The 23,847-nt window shown below is 38.2% G+C and overlaps 11 protein-coding genes across 11 annotated transcripts; 6 read left to right on the top strand and 5 right to left on the bottom strand. All coding sequences in view use genetic code 12, as the record gives it.

The window, feature by feature from the left end:
* Positions 1 to 126: 126 nt before the first annotated feature.
* I9W82_002652 (uncharacterized protein) lies at positions 127 to 465 on the top strand (the record flags this gene model as incomplete). The annotated part of the gene is made up of 1 exon (XM_067691531.1): positions 127 to 465. One exon carries the CDS (start codon positions 127 to 129, stop codon positions 463 to 465), a length of 339 nt encoding a protein of 112 aa, XP_067549887.1.
* A 56-nt stretch (positions 466 to 521) lies between these two features.
* MYO2 (myosin 2) lies at positions 522 to 5,141 on the bottom strand (the record flags this gene model as incomplete). Its single annotated transcript, XM_067691530.1, has 1 exon — positions 522 to 5,141. One exon carries the CDS (start codon positions 5,139 to 5,141, stop codon positions 522 to 524), a length of 4,620 nt encoding a protein of 1,539 aa, XP_067549886.1.
* A 962-nt stretch (positions 5,142 to 6,103) lies between these two features.
* On the bottom strand, positions 6,104 to 6,754 carry I9W82_002650 (ERG2 family protein; the record flags this gene model as incomplete). Its single annotated transcript, XM_067691529.1, has 1 exon — positions 6,104 to 6,754. One exon carries the CDS (start codon positions 6,752 to 6,754, stop codon positions 6,104 to 6,106), a length of 651 nt encoding a protein of 216 aa, XP_067549885.1.
* Positions 6,755 to 7,707: 953 nt separating this feature from the next.
* Positions 7,708 to 9,387, top strand: CYB2 (Cyb2p; the record flags this gene model as incomplete). The annotated part of the gene is made up of 1 exon (XM_067691527.1): positions 7,708 to 9,387. One exon carries the CDS (start codon positions 7,708 to 7,710, stop codon positions 9,385 to 9,387), a length of 1,680 nt encoding a protein of 559 aa, XP_067549884.1.
* A 911-nt stretch (positions 9,388 to 10,298) lies between these two features.
* On the top strand, positions 10,299 to 12,008 carry CUP2 (Cup2p; the record flags this gene model as incomplete). Its single annotated transcript, XM_067691526.1, has 1 exon — positions 10,299 to 12,008. The coding sequence occupies one exon, from the start codon at positions 10,299 to 10,301 to the stop codon at positions 12,006 to 12,008; it is 1,710 nt and encodes a 569-aa protein (XP_067549883.1).
* A 214-nt stretch (positions 12,009 to 12,222) lies between these two features.
* I9W82_002647 (uncharacterized protein) lies at positions 12,223 to 13,491 on the bottom strand (the record flags this gene model as incomplete). The annotated part of the gene is made up of 1 exon (XM_067691525.1): positions 12,223 to 13,491. The coding sequence occupies one exon, from the start codon at positions 13,489 to 13,491 to the stop codon at positions 12,223 to 12,225; it is 1,269 nt and encodes a 422-aa protein (XP_067549882.1).
* Positions 13,492 to 13,660: 169 nt separating this feature from the next.
* RAD54 (DNA-dependent ATPase) lies at positions 13,661 to 16,171 on the top strand (the record flags this gene model as incomplete). Its single annotated transcript, XM_067691524.1, has 1 exon — positions 13,661 to 16,171. The coding sequence occupies one exon, from the start codon at positions 13,661 to 13,663 to the stop codon at positions 16,169 to 16,171; it is 2,511 nt and encodes an 836-aa protein (XP_067549881.1).
* Positions 16,172 to 16,938: 767 nt separating this feature from the next.
* OSM2 (fumarate reductase) lies at positions 16,939 to 18,882 on the top strand (the record flags this gene model as incomplete). The annotated part of the gene is made up of 1 exon (XM_067691523.1): positions 16,939 to 18,882. The coding sequence occupies one exon, from the start codon at positions 16,939 to 16,941 to the stop codon at positions 18,880 to 18,882; it is 1,944 nt and encodes a 647-aa protein (XP_067549880.1).
* An 84-nt stretch (positions 18,883 to 18,966) lies between these two features.
* GCV3 (glycine decarboxylase subunit H) lies at positions 18,967 to 19,521 on the bottom strand (the record flags this gene model as incomplete). Its single annotated transcript, XM_067691522.1, has 1 exon — positions 18,967 to 19,521. The coding sequence occupies one exon, from the start codon at positions 19,519 to 19,521 to the stop codon at positions 18,967 to 18,969; it is 555 nt and encodes a 184-aa protein (XP_067549879.1).
* A 387-nt stretch (positions 19,522 to 19,908) lies between these two features.
* On the bottom strand, positions 19,909 to 20,299 carry I9W82_002643 (SNAP receptor; the record flags this gene model as incomplete). Its single annotated transcript, XM_067691521.1, has 2 exons — positions 19,909 to 20,157; positions 20,219 to 20,299. 2 exons carry the CDS (start codon positions 20,297 to 20,299, stop codon positions 19,909 to 19,911), a joined length of 330 nt encoding a protein of 109 aa, XP_067549878.1.
* A 1,744-nt stretch (positions 20,300 to 22,043) lies between these two features.
* On the top strand, positions 22,044 to 23,763 carry ACT1 (actin; the record flags this gene model as incomplete). Its single annotated transcript, XM_067691520.1, has 2 exons — positions 22,044 to 22,053; positions 22,643 to 23,763. The coding sequence occupies 2 exons, from the start codon at positions 22,044 to 22,046 to the stop codon at positions 23,761 to 23,763; spliced, it is 1,131 nt and encodes a 376-aa protein (XP_067549877.1).
* Between the last annotated feature and the right edge of the window lie 84 nt (positions 23,764 to 23,847).

Genomic DNA, 23,847 nt, shown 5'->3' with positions numbered 1-23,847 from the left:
AGATCTTAGATTTCATTGACATATTTTTTTCAGATCGCGCATTTCCGAAAAACACGAGATCATAATCACAACACCACCAAAGATCACCAAGACCACAACTGCCCCACCACCAACATCCCTCCTCGTATGTTCAGAACCGTACTTAGAAAAATGTCATCATCAACTCCATCAACAATGGGCCCCATAGAAACCTCCATTCTGACCAAACTACAAGCCACTTTCCACCCATCATTTCTCGAAATAAGAAATGATTCTCACAAACATGCCAAACACGCGGGAATGCAAGGTGCTTCCAATAGAACTGAGTCCCATTTCTATATCAAGATGCAAAGTGAAGAATTCAATGGGAAAAACTTACCTGCGAGACACCGGTTGGTTTATAATTTACTTGACGATGAGATTAATAAGCACGGAGTGCATGCTTTACAAATGAAATTGAAAGGAACAAACGAGTCTATACAATAGATAGATACCCTCTGTAAATAAAAGTTAACCGCTATTTATTAAAATTAAAAGACTCTCTATACACCATCTTCTGCTTTATTCAGTACAGTCGCCTGAACGGAGGCATTCTTTGCAACTAGTTCAACAATACGACGAATAACAGGTAAATTCAACCAAGCAGGAACATAAGCCTCAACACGAGCAAAAGGTCTCACATCAATGTCTCTGAAAGGATCTTCGAAATGTCCATCAGCAGACACCTGCAAGAAAATCTCATCACTTGAACTCTCTTTAGTCTTTGCTGCAACCAACGACATCACAGCTGGTGCGATTGGTGTCTCATACTCTGCTGAACTATAAGCACCAACGATTTTATGAATTTGTGCTGGATTCAAAGCAAAGCAAATTTCATAAATGATGTCGATATCTTCGCTAGTGTTTTTCCTCAATTGCAACAACTTGGCTGCTTGCAAGACATGAATCAAACATGTGGAACCTTCTTCAATATCATGAGAATTGCACCATTCTTCAAGTCGCGTGACATTATAATTCAATTGCAAACCACGTTTCCAGGATAAAAAGTTACGTCTCATTATCAAATCATTAAAACATAACGCATCAATAAATCTCAACATTTCAGTAATCACACGGACAATAACTTCATCTTCAATACAGTAATTCTTCATTGACCAGTATAACGAGTTGAATGTAAGCAAAATGTCATCCATTTTGTAACTACTAGAACCACTGGAGAATACTTTACTCAAAAATGGTGAATTTTCTGGAGCCATGAACCCAGGTAAGGATTGTGAAATGACGACAGCTGAAACAGCCTTCTTTTCCAAATCCTTTTGCATTTTCTTCATCCACATGTTGTAAATGTTGTATGATAATGATTCAAAGTCTTCCTTAACAACACCAACCAATTTCAAGTATTCATTAAACTCATCTTCACTCATCTCATGAGATAAGTTGTCGTTTGAAATGATGGTTTGTTCAGCATAGGAAACAAATGAGTACAATTCGTGAGTGTTTGATAACCAGAAGGCACCGTGTGAGATGACATCCTCATCCTTCAATGTAGAAACAAGGTTTTGTATAGTTGACAAAACTTCACCAAGGAATTCTTCACTCTCTTTAGTCAAGCCCAATCTCCACATATCAGATAAGATAATAATGATGATTCTTGATGGGAACAATACTTCCTTTCTAGTCAAATCAGCAGCAACATTAGAAGTAGGAATCTTGGAACCTTTAAGTAATCCTTCAACAATTTCACGATGCAATTGGCGTGAGTTTCTCAATAACTTGAATAATTCATCATTAATATCATCAATATTAGCGTCACCATCACTAGAGACGGCAATGACTGATACCGGTCTAGGATTATCAAGAGAACTAGGAGAGTTCCACGCCACAGCACTGCTATGACGCTTACTGTTCCCATTGACAGCACCCCTAATTTTGGGATTGTTAAGCTGAGCCAATTCGGCTTTCAATTGTTCAATATGTGCCTTCAAATCAACTTCAATTGTGTCACGTTTGACTAAATCGTTTCTGGCATTGTTCAATTCTTCAAGAGTACGTTGAACTTCGTGTTTCAATACTGCTTGTTCCTTGGATAACTCAGCAATCTTGGCTTCAGCAGATGCGTATTCAGATTTGAGGGTGGCTAACTCACTGTTTAAGCTTTCAACTTCCTTTCTATGTTCGGCACTGGTAACATCCAATTTGTTGTTGAACTCGAGTTCTCTTGATTTCAAAGTTTCGTGAGCTTGGCCTTGTTGTTTCAACAAATCTTTCAAGTTTGTAATTTCTTCCATAAGAGCCTTGTTGTCTTGAATCTTGGATGCCAAGGATTGGGTCAAGTCCACAACCTTGTTTTCCAATTTGTAAGAAACCTCTTGTAATTTGTTGAGTGATTTGGCTTCCGCCTTCAAAGCCTTAAAGTCACGATAAGCGTATTGCCTTCTGAAAGCTGATTGAATAACAACTGCAGATTTCCTTGTACTGACAAATTTCTTTCTCTCTTGATATCCTTTCCAAGATTTTTGAATGATTGATGCAGCATTTTCCGCACGTAATGATTGGTAAGCTTTTCTTGCTTGCAAACCACGAATAGATTTTTGCAAAATGACAACGGAGTTGAGGGTAGTGAGGAATTTCTTTCTGGCCAAATATCCCCTCATTGATGTTTGCAACATAACAGCAGCGGCTCTTTCTCTTGCTTCTTTAATCTTTCTCCTCTTTTCATAACCACGAATCAAACTTTGCAACTTAATATGTGATTGTCTAATGTCAAGGTATCTTTGTCTATAGAAACGTTTTCTCATGTTCTTTTGTATCATCACCGCTGATCTATGCATCTTGTCGGTCCTCAATTTTTCAAATTGTGCCAACATACCCGCTTTGAAAAAGATCTTGGTGTTACCCAATTGATACTTTTCTTTATCTTCAACATTTTCTCTCAATATCTGATTACAAAGCTCGGTAACCGACTCTTGGGTAGTCTCGACTCTCATCACTTTAATCCAATCATCGGAATGAACCAAAGTATGGTACCTATCGGCAAATTCAACATAAGTCCATCTAGATGGGAAACCAGCACACGATATTCTAATAGTCTCCAAAACACCGCAAGCTCTCAATTGAGAAAGGACCATCAAGGAATCAAACTCCCATGCTTTCTTTTCTTCATTTGGTTTGATACATCTGATGTAGTGTACGTTTGTAGAGTTGATTGTCTTCATCAATTCAACCAATGAGTTCTTGAACATGGAACCTAATGTTGGTTTCTTGTTGGCAATCTTACCCTTTGACGGAGCTTTACTAGCTTCCAACTCAGCAGCATTCTTTTCAACAGTAGCAAGAAGATCTTGAAGCAACTCATTGGTTGAGTTTTTCATAACATCCAAATGGCCCTCGCCTACAGTGTCCCTATTCTTTTCAATAAAACCGTCAATGTCATAAGTAACATCCAAAGCATAATGGCTGACAATAAACTTTGTTTGACCGAATCTTGGCTTTTTGAAAACCTTATTTGTAGGTTCCTTATCCAAGTTTTGATACATTTTTTCAATCCATGACTGGTCGTTACCAGCGGGTAATCTTGATTCTTCATCCAACAAGGAAAGAATACCCATTCTGTTTTCAATAACATCAATACATGGCTGGTTATCAACGAAATCAATAAATGACCATTCAATTTGTTCCTTGATATATTCTTCTTGTTCCAATTTGAACACATGCTGATTAAATTCTTGTTGTAACTTTTCATTAGCATAGTTGATACAAAATTGTTCAAAAGAGTTTTTTTCGAAATGTTCAAACCCATAGATATCCAACACACCAATGAATGAATGCACTTTTGCAGCAATCTCTTCGGGACACAAATCAGAATTGGTATAACTGACCAACCAGTCAAACAATGCAGAGTAAATGTATTTGGCAAAAGAATCTCTTGCAACCAAGGCCTGATTGTGGTTCAAATTTGTCACAATTTTTTCGGATCTGGTGGTAATTTGCTTTTTGATACACCATTTAGTGAAATTTGCTGCATCAATTCCTAACAACTCACAAGCTTTAACCAAGTTTGGTTCATCACTTGACAAATGTGCGTCATTTCTGGTTGCAGCAATATCAATATTACCAAGATGTAAAAGAGCCGCCAAGATTTTGTAAATCTCAAACTGTTTTGCTTCGTCAACTCCAATCAACGCAAGGGCATCTTTGGTGATCTGAAATTCTTTGGCATCATCTATACCTTCAATCTTGGGGAATCCTCCTTGATTTGTGTATTGATAATCATCAGCGCTTAATAAACCCAATTCTTTCTTTTGTTCTGGATCCAATCCTGCCAAAATTTGGTAGAATATGTGATAATTTCTTTCAGTTGCAGGCTGAAACACAAGTCTGGATCTTTCCAAAAGATATGTTCTAATTCTGGCACCAATAATGGACGTTGACTCGTCAAACAAGATTTCCAAATATTTACCAAAACGAGATGAGTTGTCATTCCTAACAGTCTTGGCATTACCAAACGCTTCCATGATGGGATTTGTAGCCAATATCTGTTTTTCAACGTCAGACATGTCAGCTTTGTGCTCAGTACCCATTGCTTGGTCTGAGTCTTCTTCCACAGAGGCAAAATATCTCATAATATATTTGGCCGACACCGTCTTACCAGCACCTGATTCACCACTAACAACAATGGTTTGATTCTGGCCATCTATTTTCATACATCTATAAGCGTCCTCCGCAATAGCGAAAAGATGTGGATCCAATTCTCCTCTTCTCTTACCAGCATAAGCCTGGATGATATCTTGTGAATACAACTGTTCAACTCTTTGGAATGGATTTGTGGCAATTAAAACAATACCCGAGTATGTATAAATATCCAACAGTGAATAACGTAATTTGATCGCTTGTAAAACAGCAGGTTCATTCAAATAGGATAAACTGGTTAAATCCTCTGCTGCTTCTAAAATAGGAGGATTTCGTAAAGGCGGAAGCTTTTCGTTATCTTCAGATAGGTTCTCTGTTTCCACAGTGAACTCCCGTGATTCATCCAGTTCAGAAACCAACTTGATCACATGTTTGTTTCCTTCCTTTTTATTGGATACAACTCTGGCTCCTATCCACCCCAACTTTTCATCTGGGTACCAACAGGTGGTCCCTACATCGTACAATGATACCATGCTTTAGAATAGTAGATTAGTATCGATATATGATAGGACTTGAAAGTAAAGTTAAAAGGTGATCTAGTCTTTTGTTTAAAAGGGACTTTGTAGTTTTTTTTTCTCTTTATTTTTTTTTTTTTTTCCCTTTTTGTTGTTAGATCAAAAAAGGAGGACGCCAAAAAGAAAAAAAAAAAAAAGAATTGTTTGTTGTTGTGTTGTCAATAAACTAAAAAGAAAGTTATATGACACGACACTAACTCAGGACAAAGAAATACGACACACACACACACACACACACACACACACACACACACACACACACACACACACATTTAGATACGAGAAGCTCAAACAATACAATCATTGGGCTTTTACCTTTAGAGCTATTAGCAGTTATTTGTTTCAGAGAAGTGATTTGGTCACTACAACTTTTTGAAACTACCGTACTTGTTTCAGAAATGTAGGAGACCTTTTTACACTAGTACTCTATTCTTGCCACTGAAGAGGTGTACATATTTAAAACTGCTGCATTTAATAAGATACTCCGCAGGTACAAAGAACGCGTGATCCACATCTTCACTTTCCCCCACTCCATTTGAACCGAAAGTCTGAGAAGCATTTCGGTAATTTGAAATGGGTAGTGTATTGCAGCAGAAAATCTTTCGCTTTAAAATAATAAAAGTTGCATATGATTTTCGAAGCTCATATTGAGCTTCGAAAAGATAGTCTTCAACTGGAAGATACGTTCTTACTCTACGTCTGGCCTTTCTTGCTATACATCAGTGTGCTAGCATCACTGACTCTTCTTGTTATTTATCATTCTTAAGGAAACAAGGTGGATGGCAAAAAAAAAAAAAAAAAAAGAACAACTTATAGACGCGTTTTACTGTGGTATTTGTGTCACTAAAATAAAAGATGTTTTGACGCACGACGTACTCTATTCTGACGTATGCAAAGCTATATGATCTCCTCTTTTGCAGCTAAAACTTTCCTTTAAATAAGTTCTTCAACATATCCCTTCCAGTAAAATAACAAGTCAAATAAAGGGTATGGAAGTCCAAGGTCGAAGTGAATGTGTCCAAGAACCCAAAGAACAACATCGATGGAATCCATCCTTGAGCGTACTCCAAAGCCCACGATTCCCCAGGCATAGCATATTGCTTAACTTGTCCTCTTATCAAATGATGACAATCACCTGGCTTGTACACTTCTGGCTCTAAATTCGCTGCTAAAGCAGCCCGTTCTTCTCCCTGTAAAATCATAAAGTAGTCTTCTGAAAAATGAACTCCAGTATGACCTTCAGTTCCAATTGCAGTGCCGAAAAAGATCAAATATTCAGATATCGAGGCATGGAGAATAAACATTGTTCCCATAGCTCCACCTGCATTGTTGTAAACCCAATCGTTAAAGTTCAATTCATTGACAAGACCAGGGTATTCCACGCTGATCTTTGCACCCAAGTCAATCATCAATTCGGTAATGTTGTTTGGGTGCTCTTTGATAGAACCTTGCACTAATCGATGGAGAACATTCTTGTCAAACCGAAAGTTTGTGGGCAACCAGTTATAGTACAAGGAACACGAAATTGAATAGATGGCAATTGGTATAGATAATAGGAACAAGTATTTCATAACGAGTAATGAAAGCTAAAAAGACTCAAGTTGAAGAAGCTCAAAACTTCTTTTCAATCTCTTTAAGTATGAGTTAGCAGAGCTCGTAAAAACATTTTGCAATCGTATAGTGTCAAAATGGTCGCAAAATTTTTTTTTTTTTGTGTTGAGAGCTCTGGAACGATCGTTTAATTAAATTAGCCAAGAAGATGGCGAATGTGCGAGGACCACAGTGTAGTCCAAAGGCTATTTAGCTGAACTTACTAGCGACGAGAAGAGGGAGAAACATGGACTTATCTGAAGGATTTATATTTTGCATGAAAGTGTGACATAATAATTACCAAGCGCTAGCTCTGAAGAAACTGTTTCATTAATGCAGAAGACCACTCCGGAATTCTATTTATGTATCAGTCAACACTTGCTTCCACACATTGCTTAACCTACAGGCTGACATTAGCGCCAACGCAAACTTAAAAATTGCCGTTAAAAGTCAGTGTCCAAAAAAAAAAAAACATACATAAAATGTATTACATTGCAGCTAGTTCCGTGCTCCCCTCAAACTCTTTCGCTTAGGTTTCGCAGGTTTACTTTCTCTCCGTACAGACCAGAATTTAGAAACAGTCGCCAACCTTTTCTTTTCTATTCTATTATTATAATATTATTCTATTTCCTATTTTTAGGTTTCCGCCAGTTGTCTGAAAGATCTATCAGACACAAAATTTATTCTACAACCGATCTAGCGGAATTATCTTCCCGATTAGGCAAGAGATAACAAATCAGACACTGTTTATTGGATTGTTTTTTCTTCTTTTCTCTTTCTCTCTCTCCCCCACACAATTTAATACAACCCCGATATAAAAGCTACAACTCCAAATTTCTTTGATATTCATTGAATATATATAATTAGCTGGAGTCCCTAGTTAAAACACGTTTATCACATCCACACATTACACATACAAAATTATTCTTCAAACATGGTGCTTGCATTAACAGAAGTTGCTAAACACAATACCAAACAAGATTGTTGGGTCATTATCCATGACAAAGCTTATGACTTGTCGGATTTTGTTGACGAACATCCGGGTGGAGCTGGTATTATTATGAAATATGCAGGTAAAGATGCAACAAAAGCATTTGACCCTATTCATCCGCTGGACACATTGTCTAAATACTTGGCACCAAAATACCATAAAGGCGAAGTTGAAAAAAGAGTTAACCAACCAGTAAAGAAGGTTGTCAAGAAAAAGAAGGAGACTACAGAAAAGAAACCACAGCAAAGTGTTGGCAAATCTAGTGGCAATGTGGTTGATGAATTTGATGTTGAGTATGATGAGCAAGATGATAAAGATCCACTTCCAACTCCAGATCAAAGCTCTACTGCAGCTAGCGATGCCGACGAGGAAGAAGAGGTTATGCTTGATGAAGATGGAGAGCCAATTCCACAAGAAGAAGTACAACGTCTCAAGAGAGTTGAAAAGAAACCTGATTTGGGTCAAATTTACAACTTGAATGATTTTGAGTTTGTTGCAAGACATACCATGGAAAAGATTGCTTGGGCATATTATTCATCTGGTTGTGATGATGAGATTACAATGAGAGAAAATCATTTGAGTTATCAACGTATATTCTTCAAACCTCGTGTTATGGTTGATGTCACCAACATTGATTTATCCACTACCATGTTGGGTACAAACACATCAGCACCATTTTACGTGACTGCCACTGCATTGGGAAGATTGGGCCATCCAGATGGTGAAAAAGTCTTGACCAGAGCAGCTGATAAACATGATATTATCCAAATGATACCGACATTGGCCTCATGTTCATTTGATGAGATTGTTGATCAAGCCACTGACAAACAAACTCAATGGTTTCAATTATATGTCAACTCTGATAAGGAAATTTCCAAAAAACTAATCCAACATGCTGAGAAGAGAGGTATCAAGGGTTTATTCATCACTGTTGATGCACCACAATTGGGCAGACGTGAAAAGGATATGAGATCTAAGGATGTTAGTGATTTGAGTTATGTCCAAGGAGAAGGTGATGATGCTGATCGTTCGCAAGGTGCAGCAAGAGCCATTTCATCATTTATAGACACTGGATTGAATTGGAAAGACTTGAAATTTTTCAAATCAATCACCAAAATGCCCATCATTTTAAAAGGTGTTCAATGTGTTGAAGATGCAATTTTAGCAGCTGAACATGGATGTCAAGGTATCATATTGAGTAACCATGGTGGTCGTCAATTGGAATTTTCTAGAGCACCAATTGAAGTTCTTATTGAATTGATGCCAATTTTGAGAGAACGTGGATTGGATAAAAACTTTGAAGTGTATGTTGATGGTGGTGTTAGGAGAGCTACTGATATATTGAAAGCAATCTGCTTAGGTGCCAAGGGAGTTGGTATTGGACGTCCTTTCCTTTACGCAATGTCTACATACGGAGATGAGGGTGTTATAAAAGCTATGCAAATTTTAAAAGATGAAATGATTATGAATATGAGATTATTGGGAGTTACATCAATTGATCAATTGAATGAAAAATATGTTGATGTCAGGAACTTTAGCAATAGGTTTGTTCCTGAGGATAAATTGTTTAGAAATGTTTACCAACCATTGATTAGTCCACCTTTTAAGGATGCCAAGTTTTGAGAGAGGGATAGAGATTGGATGAGGACTGTTTTCTGTTTAGATTTTGTAATAGAGACTTTTGAATGCATTTTATTTAAGATATTAGGAGAAGTTATATTGCGGAAACTTCTCTTTTAGTAATGTGAACAAGAACTTTAAACGCGTTGCTTGCTCGCGGATACTTCGGGGGTATAAAAAGGATCGACGTAGAAAGGCAATGAAACAAAGGCGCCCCCGCTTTGTGTACCGCTGGAAAGCCATACGAAAGTAAACGGATGATGCACAAGACATAATTTTATCCTAGTTGATAAGACACATGGCAAGAGTCCCTGACTCCCTCGTCGAGCCCAGTTAATTCTTTCTTCCTACTTTTGCTTCGGAGGATGCTTCCACTGATATCTTGTTCAATTTGGGTGTGTGGATACGGCTTTCCCTTTGAGGGTTATGAACACACTTTTTTCTTTACTCAGGTACACGCCCTTTGAGTAGAGGGACTTTGCTGGGCAAGAGAACACCGCACCGGAAAACCATCAAATATGGTTGTATGCGAAATTAGTATCTCAGAGAGAATCAGTTTCTTTCCATTACCAAGATAGAATCTATATAACCGAGGAACTTATCTACGTAATCGCTATGAAGATTGTGCCTCATTGTTTTAAGTATGTGTGTAGGGATTTACGAGAAAGTCACATCCATTGGTCATCTATACACGACTTTCTTTTTTTTTTTTTTTTTTTTTTTTTTTCGCTTTTGTTCTCCCTATTCACATTCTCTCTCTCTCTCTGTCTCTCGCTCTCACTCTATATACTGGCTCAAATTTCCGCTAGATTTTGATCATTAATAATTGGCAAGAAGACATTCTACACAACAAACTATTCAAAAAAACACCTTATAAAACTATACATTCATAAAAGCACAGCTTCATAAAGGAAATGGTATTGATTAATGGGGTCAAGTATGCCTGTGATCGTTGTATACGAGGTCACAGAGTGACTACATGTACCCACACTGATCAACCGTTGACCATGATTAAGCCAAAAGGTCGTCCTGCTTCACAGTGCCATCACTGTCGAGAAAACAGAAAGCAGAAAAGTGTCCATGTTAGTTGCACTTGTGGGAAGAAGACCAAATTACCTCGTTCAGCATCATCCACTTCAATTAATTCTATTCATGAAACAGGTTGTGCTTGCCATAAAACGAGTCACTGTACTTGTGGACCTACCCTGGGGGTAGGTTTATCAACGAAGAAGAATAAAGAAACAGACCCAGTGAAAATGAGGGCATTATTGGATGGTGATATTGTGAAAAGATCAAACTCATTACCAACGCGACAAAGGTCAAAAACTTCAAGAAAGAAATCGTCAGCTGATGAATTTTCTGCTGCTTCTAACTCAGGATACCATTCTCAAGATCAACTGAATCAAGGATTTGTACCTCCACATGAAACACAACTTGAAAATCCAGAACTCAGTGACAATTTTGTCATTGAAGATATCTTGATGCCTTTTGAAACCAAGCAAGGATTATTTGACTTGTTCAACAACCAAGGAGATGTGGATGGGTCCAATCCTGCACTCAATGAAGGCGGAAGTAACTGGAATCCCCAATTTAACAACTCTTCACCTCATTCAAACGAATCTCCATCAAGTCGTGTTAAACAAGACAACTCAACACAAAGAAGTTCAACTTTTAGCCCAGATCAATCCAATCCAAGTCCGACTGGTTTTGAAGTTGTTGATCATATGTTTCCTCTTTTCCCACTTATTGGTGGACCAAGTTTTGATAATGAAAATAAACCATTGCTGGGAATTCCTACAAATAGCAGAGATCAAGTTCCACATCAGCCTACTCCAGTTAGACCGCTGCTAGCGACACAAAACACAGATCTGAACAGCTCGCTACCGTCGGCAACAGAATCGAGTCATAATATCAATTTTGGTAGTAGTTTTGACAACAGCACACAGAGCACATATTTCAATCAAAGCCTGCGAGCTCCAAAGCGGCCCGAGAGTGTTTTGTCAATAGCATCCAACTCATCAGCTAGGTCCTTTGACTTTATGGGAAACAACTATAACAACCACAACAATACAATCATTAATGGCGGTGTACCTTCCTCTAGCACTTCTACAGCATACCCCCCTTCAAGTATTGATGAATTTAACTATACTGGTACTGAAAATAGTGAAGAGCAAAACACTATGCATCATCATTTCGGTAAGACGGGACTAGGGGCTAGTAAATTTGGATCTCAATTGTCCAAAATTGAAAGTGAGATGTACACTGAATCATTTTTCGATGAAAATGGGTTTGACCAGTTTGGTGATGGAACTTTTAATTATGGAGATGTAGGAGGAGAACAAGATGCCAACATGCAACAACAGCGACCACAATTAACAGAGGTTTTAACAACACCAGGAGATTTTTACCCCGGTAAAGAGCAAGGTGATTTAGAAAATGGTGGTCAGCGTGTAATGGGATCTGACCTGACTAACTCATCTCGTAACGAGCCATTATCTTCGCAAAACAATTCTATCAGTGATTTGAACCAATCTAAACCTGATGCTACACATCTGGGTTTAATTGGAGAAGATTTTCCACTATTTCAGCACTTTGCGGCACCGTTGGTTAATACTCCAAAGTGATTGATAGAGGACCTTTGTGACGAGTTTAATGATTAAATGAATTGGTACTAGCTTGTTGGAATCTTTTTTTTATGTTTTTGTTTCTATTTTTAACGCTTTTCATTTCGGTTTTCGTGCTTCGTGTAATTATATAGAGATTTATGAGAATGTATTCTTGTTGGTTTTATAGTAGAGATTGAGCTTACAGTGATTCAAGATTAATTAAGATGTATTTTTACTTCTTTGACTTTTCAATTTCTAGATTCTTCAACCGGGCTATATTTGAATCCATGGTTAGTTTATCCTCAGTCTGTTTCAATTTAGCATCATGTTTATTCCGTTGAGAGATTGATTTGGGCAAGTCAGCACTTGTCAGTTGATCATGTAGATACATTTTCAACACTTCATCAGGTATGGTCAAGATGCTTTTGTTTTCGATTTGTTGCAACCTGGCTAATCTGATGATATACTCTAGTAAGGACAACGAGCTAGCTTTGATTTGTTGTTGGGTAATCTTATTACCAGCAGTTTCCTCCTCCTCCTCCTCATTATCATCATCATCGTCAAATTCATTCAGGCGGAGTTCGCCTAATGCAATCCACTCCTCTTTATCCCCATCAACTATCTTCAAAATCAATACTGGCAAATTTCGTTCCTCTAGTTTTAACAATTTACCAGATGCCGTGAAAAACATGCTTTGCACCCATTCCAAATTGTACTTCTTCACTTCTGGCTTTGCATCATCATCATCATGGAACCTGCCATCATTGAAATCTTCCTCAATACTCAAAGTGTACTTGAATTCACCACTTTTGCCATTATTTGTCACCTGTACTGAACTTCTGGCAAATGTTTCCTTCCATGTTATGCAACTCAATTCATCCACCGAAGTATCAATACCATCGCCTTCGTTAATGTACTTCATTCGACTGGGGTTGTAAAAGATAGTGTAGACGACTAAATCAAAGACTGGACCTATTGATTCACCACCTTCATTCAAATAATTTGCTGCTTGTAGTAGTCTACCTGGTGAGATTGCATTGAAGTTAGTCATGCCATTGAGGTTTATCCCCGAAGTTATCAAGGACAAATTCAAAATAGGTATTGCATCATTGATCTCCACCATTAAGTCATGCATGTAATCTTCGACTCGCTTGACACTTTCTTTAGTGTTTGCACTTGACAACTGTGCGGTAATATCATTGACTCCTTCGTCAAAAGTAGCAAATTGAGTATGCAAATCATCAATCAATTCTAACGTTGATTCCAATACAGTGTTTCCCCGACTAGCAGCAAGCTTAATCAAATCTATAGTAACATTGATGATTTCAATCTTTGTTTTGAGTTTGCGTCGTTGCTTGGAAAGACGTTGTTGTTGCAGAGCTGGTATCTTGTCAACAAAAGTGGAGATAGTCTTGATAGCGTAGCCCGATGCTATTGATATACCGGACCGTATAGCAAATGAGACTACTTGGTTTGAAGCTTTGGATAGGATTTGATCCATTTGAGTTGATTGCGAGTTGAGGAGGAACTGGTGATTGAAATCTCTCAATCAATTGGTAGCCTCACTTTAAAGAGATGAACTTTTTGTTTTTCTTTTTGTTTCTTTTTGTTTTGATTTTGGAAAATTCGCAGCTAGATCGTTATCAAACTACACCAAGCAATAATCAGACATGGCAGTACGCAAACCATTAACACATTTCACTACCCCCTTAGGCTCAGGTGCAGGCGTTCCTAAAGACAAAAGACCACCTAAGATTCATGACTCTGCTACGAGACTTTCGAAACCTTTCCAAGTGCCATTCAAGACGCGCCTGGAGACAGTACCAGGCATCATGTCGCGTCGACCAGTACGTTCATCAAGAAAAGCAACAAACTATGCAGTGGATGACTTTGGAAATGCAGCTACAGATGATGAAAATGTCAATGAGACAGGTGAAGTCGTTAAATGCAAAAGGTTTGGCGCGTTACTTCCACGATCAATCAATAGTGATGGAAGACGCGATATCATCGATACAAAGATCAAACGATCTTTCACCGTTCCTTTTAGTAAAGAGAACGCCAAGAAGGATGAAATGATACGTGGCCCTCCACCTCCATTGGGTACAAGGGTGCGGCCTATACTTCCTCCACGCGCCCTTCACGACCCCATGAGTGAATTTGCCATAGTTTTGTATGACCCAACGGTCGATGTGATACCCAAGACGCCAGAGGAGGAGAAGAAAATAGAGGAGTTGGATCTGTCTGACACGTCAATGAACCTGGAAACTGAGGAACGACCAGCAAAGAGAAGAAAGACGCATCGTTCTTTGGCCGAAATATTGGGTATAGTGACCAACCCTGAAGAGAAGTTGGCAAAGTATCCCAATGTGCCCGTTGTTATTGATCCTAAATTAGCCAAAATATTACGCCCACATCAAGTTGCTGGTGTCAAGTTTCTTTATCGTTGTACAGCTGGGTTAATGGATCCTAAAGCTAAAGGTTGCATTATGGCGGATGAGATGGGGTTGGGTAAGACATTGCAGTGTCTTGCATTGATGTGGACACTACTTAGACAATCCCCTAGAGGTAAAAGAACTATTGAAAAATGTATTATTGTTTGTCCTTCATCATTAGTACGTAATTGGGCTAATGAGATTGTTAAATGGTTAGGTGAAGGGGTATTGACCCCATTGGCAATTGATGGGAAAAGCACAAAGTCCAATGAAATAGGTGCTGCATTGCATCAATGGGCAACTGCACAGGGAAGAAATATTGTTCGTCCTGTTTTGATTATATCGTATGAAACCTTGAGAAGAAATGTCGATAAATTAGCTGGTACTGAGGTTGGGTTAATGTTGGCTGATGAAGGACATCGGTTGAAAAATGGAGAATCGTTAACATTCACCGCATTGAACTCGTTAAGATGTGAAAGAAGAGTGATTTTATCTGGTACACCAATTCAAAATGATTTATCGGAATATTTCTCATTGTTAAACTTTGCTAATCCAGGATATCTTGGTACGAGGAACGATTTCAGAAAGAATTTTGAAAATGCAATTTTACGTGGTAGAGATGCTGAGGCAACTGATAAAGAACGTGAAAAGGGAGATGCTAAATTGACAGAATTATCTCAATTGGTGTCAAAATTCATCATTAGACGTACTAATGATATCTTGTCCAAGTATTTGCCAGTCAAGTACGAGTACGTTTTGTTCACTGGGTTGTCACCAATGCAAATAAGTTTGTACAACCATTTCGTCACCTCACCGGAAATCAAGAAATTGTTAAAGGGAATTGGATCTCAACCATTGAAAGCTATTGGTATGTTGAAGAAACTTTGTAACCATCCAGATTTGTTAGACCTCCCTGATGATGTAGAAGGATCTGAAGCTTTAATTCCGGAGGATTACGAATCTTCTATTAAGGCCACTGGACGTAATAGAGAAGTGCAAACATGGTTCAGTGGTAAATTTTTAATCTTGGAGCGTTTTTTGAACAAGATTCATCGTGAGACCGATGATAAGATTGTTTTAATTTCAAACTATACCCAAACACTTGACTTGATTGAAAAAATGTGCCGTCATAAGAAATATGGCGCATTGAGGTTAGATGGTACATTGAATATCAACAAAAGACAGAAATTGGTTGATAGGTTTAATGATCCCAATGGTTCGGAATTTATCTTTTTGTTGTCATCAAAGGCAGGTGGATGTGGTATCAACTTGATTGGTGCCAATCGATTGGTTCTTATTGATCCAGATTGGAATCCAGCGCTGGATCAGCAAGCATTAGCAAGAGTTTGGCGAGATGGTCAAAAGAAGGATTGCTTTATATACCGTTTCATTTCAACCGGAACAATCGAGGAGAAAATTTTCCAACGACAATCAATGAAGATGTCATTGAGTAGTTGTGTTGTTGATGAAAAAGAGGATGTTGAGAGATTATTCAGTGCTGATAACTTGAAACAGTTGTTTATGTATCAGCCCAACACCGAATGTGATACGCATGATACCTACCATTGCAAGCGATGCAAGAAGGACAAGGGTCAATTTATCAAAGCGCCAGCAATGTTGTATGGTGATGCTACAACTTGGAACCATTTGAATCATCAAAAGTTGGCAAATAATGAAGATATCTTGGTTGCAAATGAGGCTCAATTTAACGACGTTACGTTTGCGTTGCAGTACATATCCCATGTATAGATTGTATCAAGCAGTTGTGGCTTTATAGTAGCCATTTTTTTTTTTTTTGCAGCCCGGTAAACAACTCTATAAACGGCAATACTTTCCTTTCGAGCCGCAGTACATATAGGTGGGGAAAGGATTGTTCAATTTTGTACGTTCTATTTCACTTCAGACATTTTCAGCCTAATTAGGAATCTGTAGACGCATCGGACTTTTCGAAAAACAAAAAAATTATCTTGTTCCTCGGAATTGGGTCACGTGAATCAGACATAAAAATTACTGTCAAAGGCTTATCTGAAGCCACTGAGAAGCAAGAAAAATTACAGCCCCCGCCCCCTTTTACTGAAGTTTTTGACTTCTCTCGATGTAATCTCAGTTGGATACGAAGCAGGTGTGCCTTCTTTTTACCTCGGCAAGTATTACCAGCAATCACATAATTTTGTGGAGATCGATTAACGGAGAAAAAGAAAAACCTGGGGAAGAAAACACCTGATTTTCAATGCAAAACTAACCCTAGTCATAGAGTGGACTACGCGCAGAATTTCTACCTAGCTTAACCCTATCTGTAACCTCTAACGTTGCATCCAAACAACACTAGCTCCTAACTTGTTATAAATTTGTGTAATAAAATATGATTCTTTCAGAATCATACTGGTTCTCTCCTCCTTTTTATAAAAAGCGCGCGCATTATCAGCACCAATCATTGCCCACTATATAATAAGCAGAGCAGTACCAATTTTTTTTGTAAAACCCACTTTTTGAAACACCCACACACTATTTCAAAAATGTCAGATTTACCAATAAACCCAATTGTCATCGTAGGGGGTGGATTAGCCGGATTATCAGCTGCACATCAAGCCTACTTGCGTGGAGCCAATGTTGTTTTATTAGACAAGCAAGGATTCTTATCCGGAAATAGTGGTAAAGCAACGTCCGGTATCAATGGAGCTTTAACGAGAACGCAAACAAAGTTGAAAATTGATGATTCAGTTGATAAATTTTATGAAGATACTTTGAAAACAGCAAAAGATAGAGCAAACCCTGCCTTGATTAAAGTTTTGACTTATAATTCAGCCGATGCTGTTCATTGGTTACAGGAGGTGTTTGGATTAGATTTAACTGTGGTGCTGAGATTAGGTGGTCATTCGCAGCCCCGTACACATCGTGGCCACGATTCCAAGTTCCCTGGAATGGCCATTACTTATAGATTGTTAGAAACTTTGGAAAAATTGAGTGAAGATGAACCAGACAGAGTAGCAATTTTGAAGCACTGTCAAGTCATTGACTTGATCAAGGAAGGTGATGATAGAGTAGTTGGTGTAAAGTACAAGAACTTACAAGACAAATCTAAATCAGAAGTTTATGGACCTGTTATTATGTCAACCGGTGGGTATGCTGCCGATTTCACTAAAAACAGTTTATTACGTAAATACCGTCCTGATATCATTGATTTGCCTTCGACCAATGGTGTCCATGCAACTGGAGACGGACAAAAGATTATCATGAAGAATCATGGTGTTGGTATTGATATGGATAAAGTTCAAGTTCACCCTACAGGATTGATTGATTTCAATGACAAGGACGTCATTGCAGGTAAAACACAACCACGTTTCTTATTCCTTGGTGCTGAGGCATTGCGTGGAGAAGGAGGTATCATGTTGAATGGTAAAGGAGATCGATTTGTTGATGAATTGGGAACTAGAGACTGGGTTTCGGGAGAAATGGAAAAGCAAAACCAAGCCGGCAATTGCCCCATTAGATTGGTTTTGAGTGAAGAGTCAGAAAAGAAGTTGGAGTTCCATATCAAACATTACACCCAAAGAAACTTGATGAGAACAGTTACTGGAAAACAATTGTGTGAAGAAATTGGTTGTAGCGAGGAGCACTTGAAGCAACAGTTGGCGACTTACAACAAAGCAGCTAAAGGTGAAATTCAGGATCCTTTTGGGAAGAAATTTTTCCCAACTACTCCATTTGAGTACAAGCCAGATGCAAAGTATCATGTTTCATTTATTACCAGAGTCTTGCATTTTACCATGGGTGGGGTTAAAATCAATGATAAATCGCAAGTTCTTACTGAGAACGACACTCCATTCGAGGGTTTGTATGCAGCTGGTGAAGTTGCTGGTGGTGTTCATGGGCACAATAGATTAGGTGGATCTTCCTTACTAGCATGTGTTGTTTACGGAAGATTGGCAGCAGATGAAGCATGTAGTTATGAGTTGCAAAAATTGAGTAAATCTGATAGTGCTCAAGGTTCAGGAAACAATGCTACTCAGAGATTGAATATGATTAATTTGCATGTTGATCCTAATTCCAACAAAATAATCATTGATTTGAATCAAGGTGCACAGGTTGCAACAGGTGATTCAAATGGCAAGGCCAATGGTGGTTCCCAATCTAAACTAGAGCAAGCACCTACCACATCGAAACAACAACAACCAAAAAAAGCCAAATCATTTTCCATTCCAGATAAGGAATTCACTCCCGAAGAAGTTGCCAAGCACAACACAAAAAAGGATTGCTGGTGTATCATCAAGAATGTTGTTGTTGATTTAACCGGATTTTTGGATCATCATCCAGGTGGTGCTGCTTCAATTGCAAACTTTGCTGGTAGAGATGCCACTGAAAGTTTTGAAATGTTGCATGAAGATAATTTCATTCCAAAGTATGTACCAGATTGCGTTTTGGGTACGATTAAAGGAACCAAATCTGAATTAAGCTTTTAATTTTACAGATATACATTTATATAAATAAATAAATAAAATGAACTTATATTTATAAGAGATTTACATAAACTGTAGCTCCGCACTCTAATCTTCTTCTAAAGACTTGGAGTAATCTTCGGTGGTCAACAAGGTTTCACTCTCAGTAATTTGCTTAGGATCATCCAATTTGATATGAGCAATCCATCCTTCAACAGTTGGATCATGGTTCAACAAACCTGGTTCACTTTCCAAATACTCGTTAACACCAATAACTTCACCACTAACAGGACTATAAATCTCACTGGCTGACTTAACACTCTCCACTGAACCTATAGTTTCGCCAATTTCAACTCTAGTTCCCAACTCTGGCAATTCAACAAATGTAACATCACCCAATGCTTGTGCTGCGTATTGAGTAATACCAATAAAGGCAGAGTCATCATCAAACAACTTCACGTATTCGTGCTCTTCAGTAAATTTAGTTTCAATTGGGGTCTTTTCGTGCAAGTATTTGTAAGCATGAGAGTCCTTGTCAGCTCTGTAGTGTTGTGGGGTTACAGTTGAGAATGCACGTAAAAGCGGTGATACAGTAGCCGAGGTGCTTGGTCTAGCAAAAGCACGGATTGGGATTGAAGATGATCTGAGTAAGGTCTTGAACATGTTCGATATGTCTCTGGGTGTGTAAATCTGTTGCAATGGTGAAGAAGCAAAGTAAAGAATCAGACGATATTTGAACTTGAATTTTGTTGTTTTTCTGATTTTTTCTGTGAATTTATTGGAGAGAGAAAAAAGTGGCAGAAGAAAATTGACTCTGGTGGAAAGTGACTTCTTTTTAACACCTCTTCATCTTGACAAAGTAAGAGATGGGGTCTCAGCTTTACTTCTAAGCGAAAGCATTGAAAAGTGTGAAAAAAATATCAAGATTATAAAACTTTATATACTCCTTAAAGGAAACACACTATTCGGAAATCCACCAAACATAAAAGTAAAAAAAGGCAATCAAAATTATAACAGGAAGGAAGAAAGGGCGGGGAGGGGGAATGAAATCTAACTGAAATGAACAGCAATAGGAACGACAATAACAATGATGACAATAATGACAGCAAAGATAAGACACATTCTCATTTTGAAATCTTTCCACCACATATCTTTTCTCACCCTATTAGCACCTCTTCTAAATCCTTGAGCACTGACAGCCAAATTATCAGTCTTGTTTTCTATTGAGTCTAATCTTTCTCCCCTTTCTGCGACCTTGTTGATGTTGTCTCTCATGATACCGACAGTGTCATCGATTTGCTAGAGTAACTCAGTTAGTATGAAGAATATGACGAATATCGGAATCAAAGTGGATACATACAGCTTGTATTGCGGCAGTCCTGGATTGATCTCCAGTCTGTTGGTTAGGGATATATGGATCATATGGAACTGATGAAGACATTATTGTAGATTTTTAATTGGGGTTGTAATTCTTTTGTTATGCGAACGTAAAATGCGGAAACTGTGGTAATATAGTGTTTCAGATGTACAGTGTAATTAGGTGTAAATCACTTGGTAAATGTATTGAATTATAAGATGAGTCAAGTGACGATGATGATTATGATGCGTGTGTGTATGTAAACCACAATTGATAAAGAGGGGGCGAGGTTTGTTTGATCTCTCACCAGGTTTTTGATTTTTTTTTTTTTTTTTACTTTTTGTTCAAAGAAGGAAAAACAAAAAAAGAAATTCTATTTTTGGTTAATGTCACATTTTCCTCCTTTTGTATGGGCCAAGAAATTAGTTTGCGACACTGCGTCATTAAACCCAAAACTTTATCTGTATGGAGAGAGCAACAATTGTAGATGGGAATAGGGGAAGAGGAAAAGATGAGAGGAGGTAAAAGGAGAGAATGTATGGGTGAGCATTGGCACTGTGATTGGAAAGGTTCATAGATAAATTGGGATTAAAAGGTGCTTTTGCATACGTTGCATTTCATTTCTCTAGAGAAACGTTTCAACAAATGTTTCAACTGGTGGCATCCACTCTCTATACATAGCCATCATCCCATGCCGTTCTCTTCAACGAAATAGGTGGACTCTATGTTTCAAGTTTGTTCCAACCTTCCACATTGAAGTCACAAAAAGCCATTTTTCGTCATTGATTTTTTTTTTTTCCTTAAACTCCGACGTAATCGCCGGTTTTGCAACTTAGCCAGTTCGTTTGATTTGTATGGTGGTGGCAAAAAATTACAATGAAAAAACGATCAAGTATATACATGTATCATGCTAGTGGGGCAGGTTTGTCTTTATGACAAGTAGAGTTTAGAGAGCGCATCGCGTAGTCGATTTCTATGTCCCTTGAAAACTAGCGGACGGAACTAAACTGAAGTACTGGTGCGTCCAGCGAAGATTAGCATCTTTCTTCCTCTGCTGGTCGATGATTGTGCAGCTCATTCCGTAACAGATTTTAATTGATGGCATGGCATAGCATAGCCTGTGAAAAATATTTCGTGACTGCTTTAGGTAAAAGCCGATGTTATACATTTGCAGGTAGTGTACTCGGTTCAAACTTTCAAAACTCGCGACTCAAATCGATTCTCAACTTTTGCAGCTGTAGTCATCCGGACAAAAACAAGGAACACCAGTGTGGGAGTAGAGATGACGCTTCTAGTGCAAAACTAGGTTGTGAGCCCACAGTCGTATGAGAAATACGAGTCGAGTCCTCAAAAGACAAAGCAAAAAAGTGGCAAAAAAAAATAAATCTTAGAAGCGCGTATTGATCTCATTCTTACGCCTCCAAACAAAATTCAACGAAGTTAGAGTCTATAATCTCTACTCAGGTCCATATTACTCAACTATGAAATCGTATGAAATCAGCATCTATGCTGATTGATAAATGGGCGAGCTGTTGCTTACATATATCTCTCTCCCCCCCCCTAATTGCTGAGGTAGTGTACTTGTGAACAAAAATAATATTTTATGTTTTGTTTTGTAACACTAATTAAATCAGTACCTCCTGCTTTTTCGTCGTCGTCTTTTTTTTTTTCCTCTCTCTTTAGTTTGTTGCCAACGAACCAATTTTTTTAATTTTTCAAAAAGTTCTCATTCAAAATACAAACTTTTTTCTAATACTTCTTTTTTTATAACAACTTGTATTATAATCAAGCATTTTTTACAGTTTAATAGATCAATCATATATACAAAATGGACGGTGGTATGTACTAACACATTCTTTTAATTATCATTGATTGATTGGGCAGGAATTTGAGGTCCTTGCTTTTTTTTGAAGGCGAGATCAAGTGGACTTTTGTCGAATTCGACAGAAACAATAGGGATTGGCTTATTAGCCGATCTGAAGCCAGAAGTGTATACCATGAATTTTTACATTGATATGATTGCACGCAATTGTGTGGATGACTTAGAGTCGATTGATTGATTCAGTCAAACCGCAATCAAACTATTGTCGTGACTTTTCGACAAAAGCAAATTCCATCAACTTCAAGCATCGAATCACACAAAGGGGTCAATTATAGAGAGTCTAATTCAATCAGAAATCAACTTCACTTGCTACATTCACTAAGATTGATCACGGATCTCATCTGCTTAGCAAATTTGTTATCTCGATCTCAACATTCTGATTTTGGACGCACTTTCGACCTTTTTTTTTTTTTGCTTTGTTCGACGTCGAAGTTTGAAACACAAGCAGAAAAAAAAAAAAAAGAATTTGCTAAGCCCACCGTTTCCACAACAGCTCAATCAACTTTGATCCATCATGGATGTCACTTACTAACACCATTTTATAGAAGAAGTTGCTGCTTTAGTTATCGATAACGGTTCTGGTATGTGTAAAGCCGGTTTTGCCGGTGATGATGCTCCAAGAGCTGTCTTTCCATCAATTGTTGGTAGACCAAGACACCAAGGTATTATGGTTGGTATGGGTCAAAAAGATTCATACGTTGGTGACGAAGCTCAATCAAAGAGAGGTATTTTGACTTTGAGATACCCAATTGAACACGGTATTGTCTCTAACTGGGATGATATGGAAAAAATCTGGCACCACACTTTCTACAACGAATTGAGAGTTGCTCCAGAAGAACACCCAGTGTTGTTGACTGAAGCCCCAATGAATCCAAAATCAAACAGAGAAAAGATGACCCAAATCATGTTTGAAACTTTTAATGTTCCAGCTTTCTACGTTTCTATCCAAGCTGTCTTGTCATTGTACTCATCTGGTAGAACCACTGGTATTGTCTTGGATTCAGGTGATGGTGTTACTCACGTTGTTCCAATTTACGCTGGTTTCTCATTACCTCACGGTATTTTGAGAATTGATTTGGCTGGTAGAGACTTGACTGACTACTTGATGAAGATCTTGTCAGAACGTGGTTACGGTTTCTCCACCACTGCTGAAAGAGAAATTGTCAGAGACATCAAAGAGAAATTATGTTATGTTGCTTTGGACTTTGAACAAGAAATGCAAACCTCATCACAATCATCTGCTATTGAAAAATCATACGAATTGCCAGATGGTCAAGTCATCACCATTGGTAACGAACGTTTCAGAGCTCCAGAAGCTTTGTTCCGTCCAGCTGACTTGGGATTGGAAGCTGCTGGTATTGACCAAACTACTTTCAACTCTATTATGAAGTGTGACTTGGATGTCAGAAAAGAATTGTACGGTAACATTGTCATGTCTGGTGGTACTACTATGTTCCCAGGTATTGCTGAACGTATGCAAAAGGAAATCACTGCTTTGGCTCCATCTTCAATGAAGGTTAAGATCATTGCTCCACCAGAAAGAAAATACTCTGTCTGGATCGGTGGTTCTATCTTGGCTTCATTGTCTACTTTCCAACAAATGTGGATCTCAAAACAAGAATACGACGAATCTGGACCATCCATTGTTCACCACAAGTGTTTCTAAACAGGTTAATCTCAGTATTCTATCGTATAAATTGTTACTTTTTTTTTTTGTTCCATCCTTTTCCACCATTTGCCAAATAAACTT

Source organism: Candida metapsilosis (assembly GCF_017655625.1).
Source record: "Candida metapsilosis strain BP57 chromosome Unknown scaffold2, whole genome shotgun sequence".
Classification (NCBI taxonomy): Eukaryota; Fungi; Ascomycota; class Pichiomycetes; order Serinales; family Debaryomycetaceae; genus Lodderomyces; species Lodderomyces metapsilosis.
The sequence above is the reverse complement of the archived record's forward strand: the minus strand, read 5'-3'. Positions and strand labels throughout refer to the sequence as shown.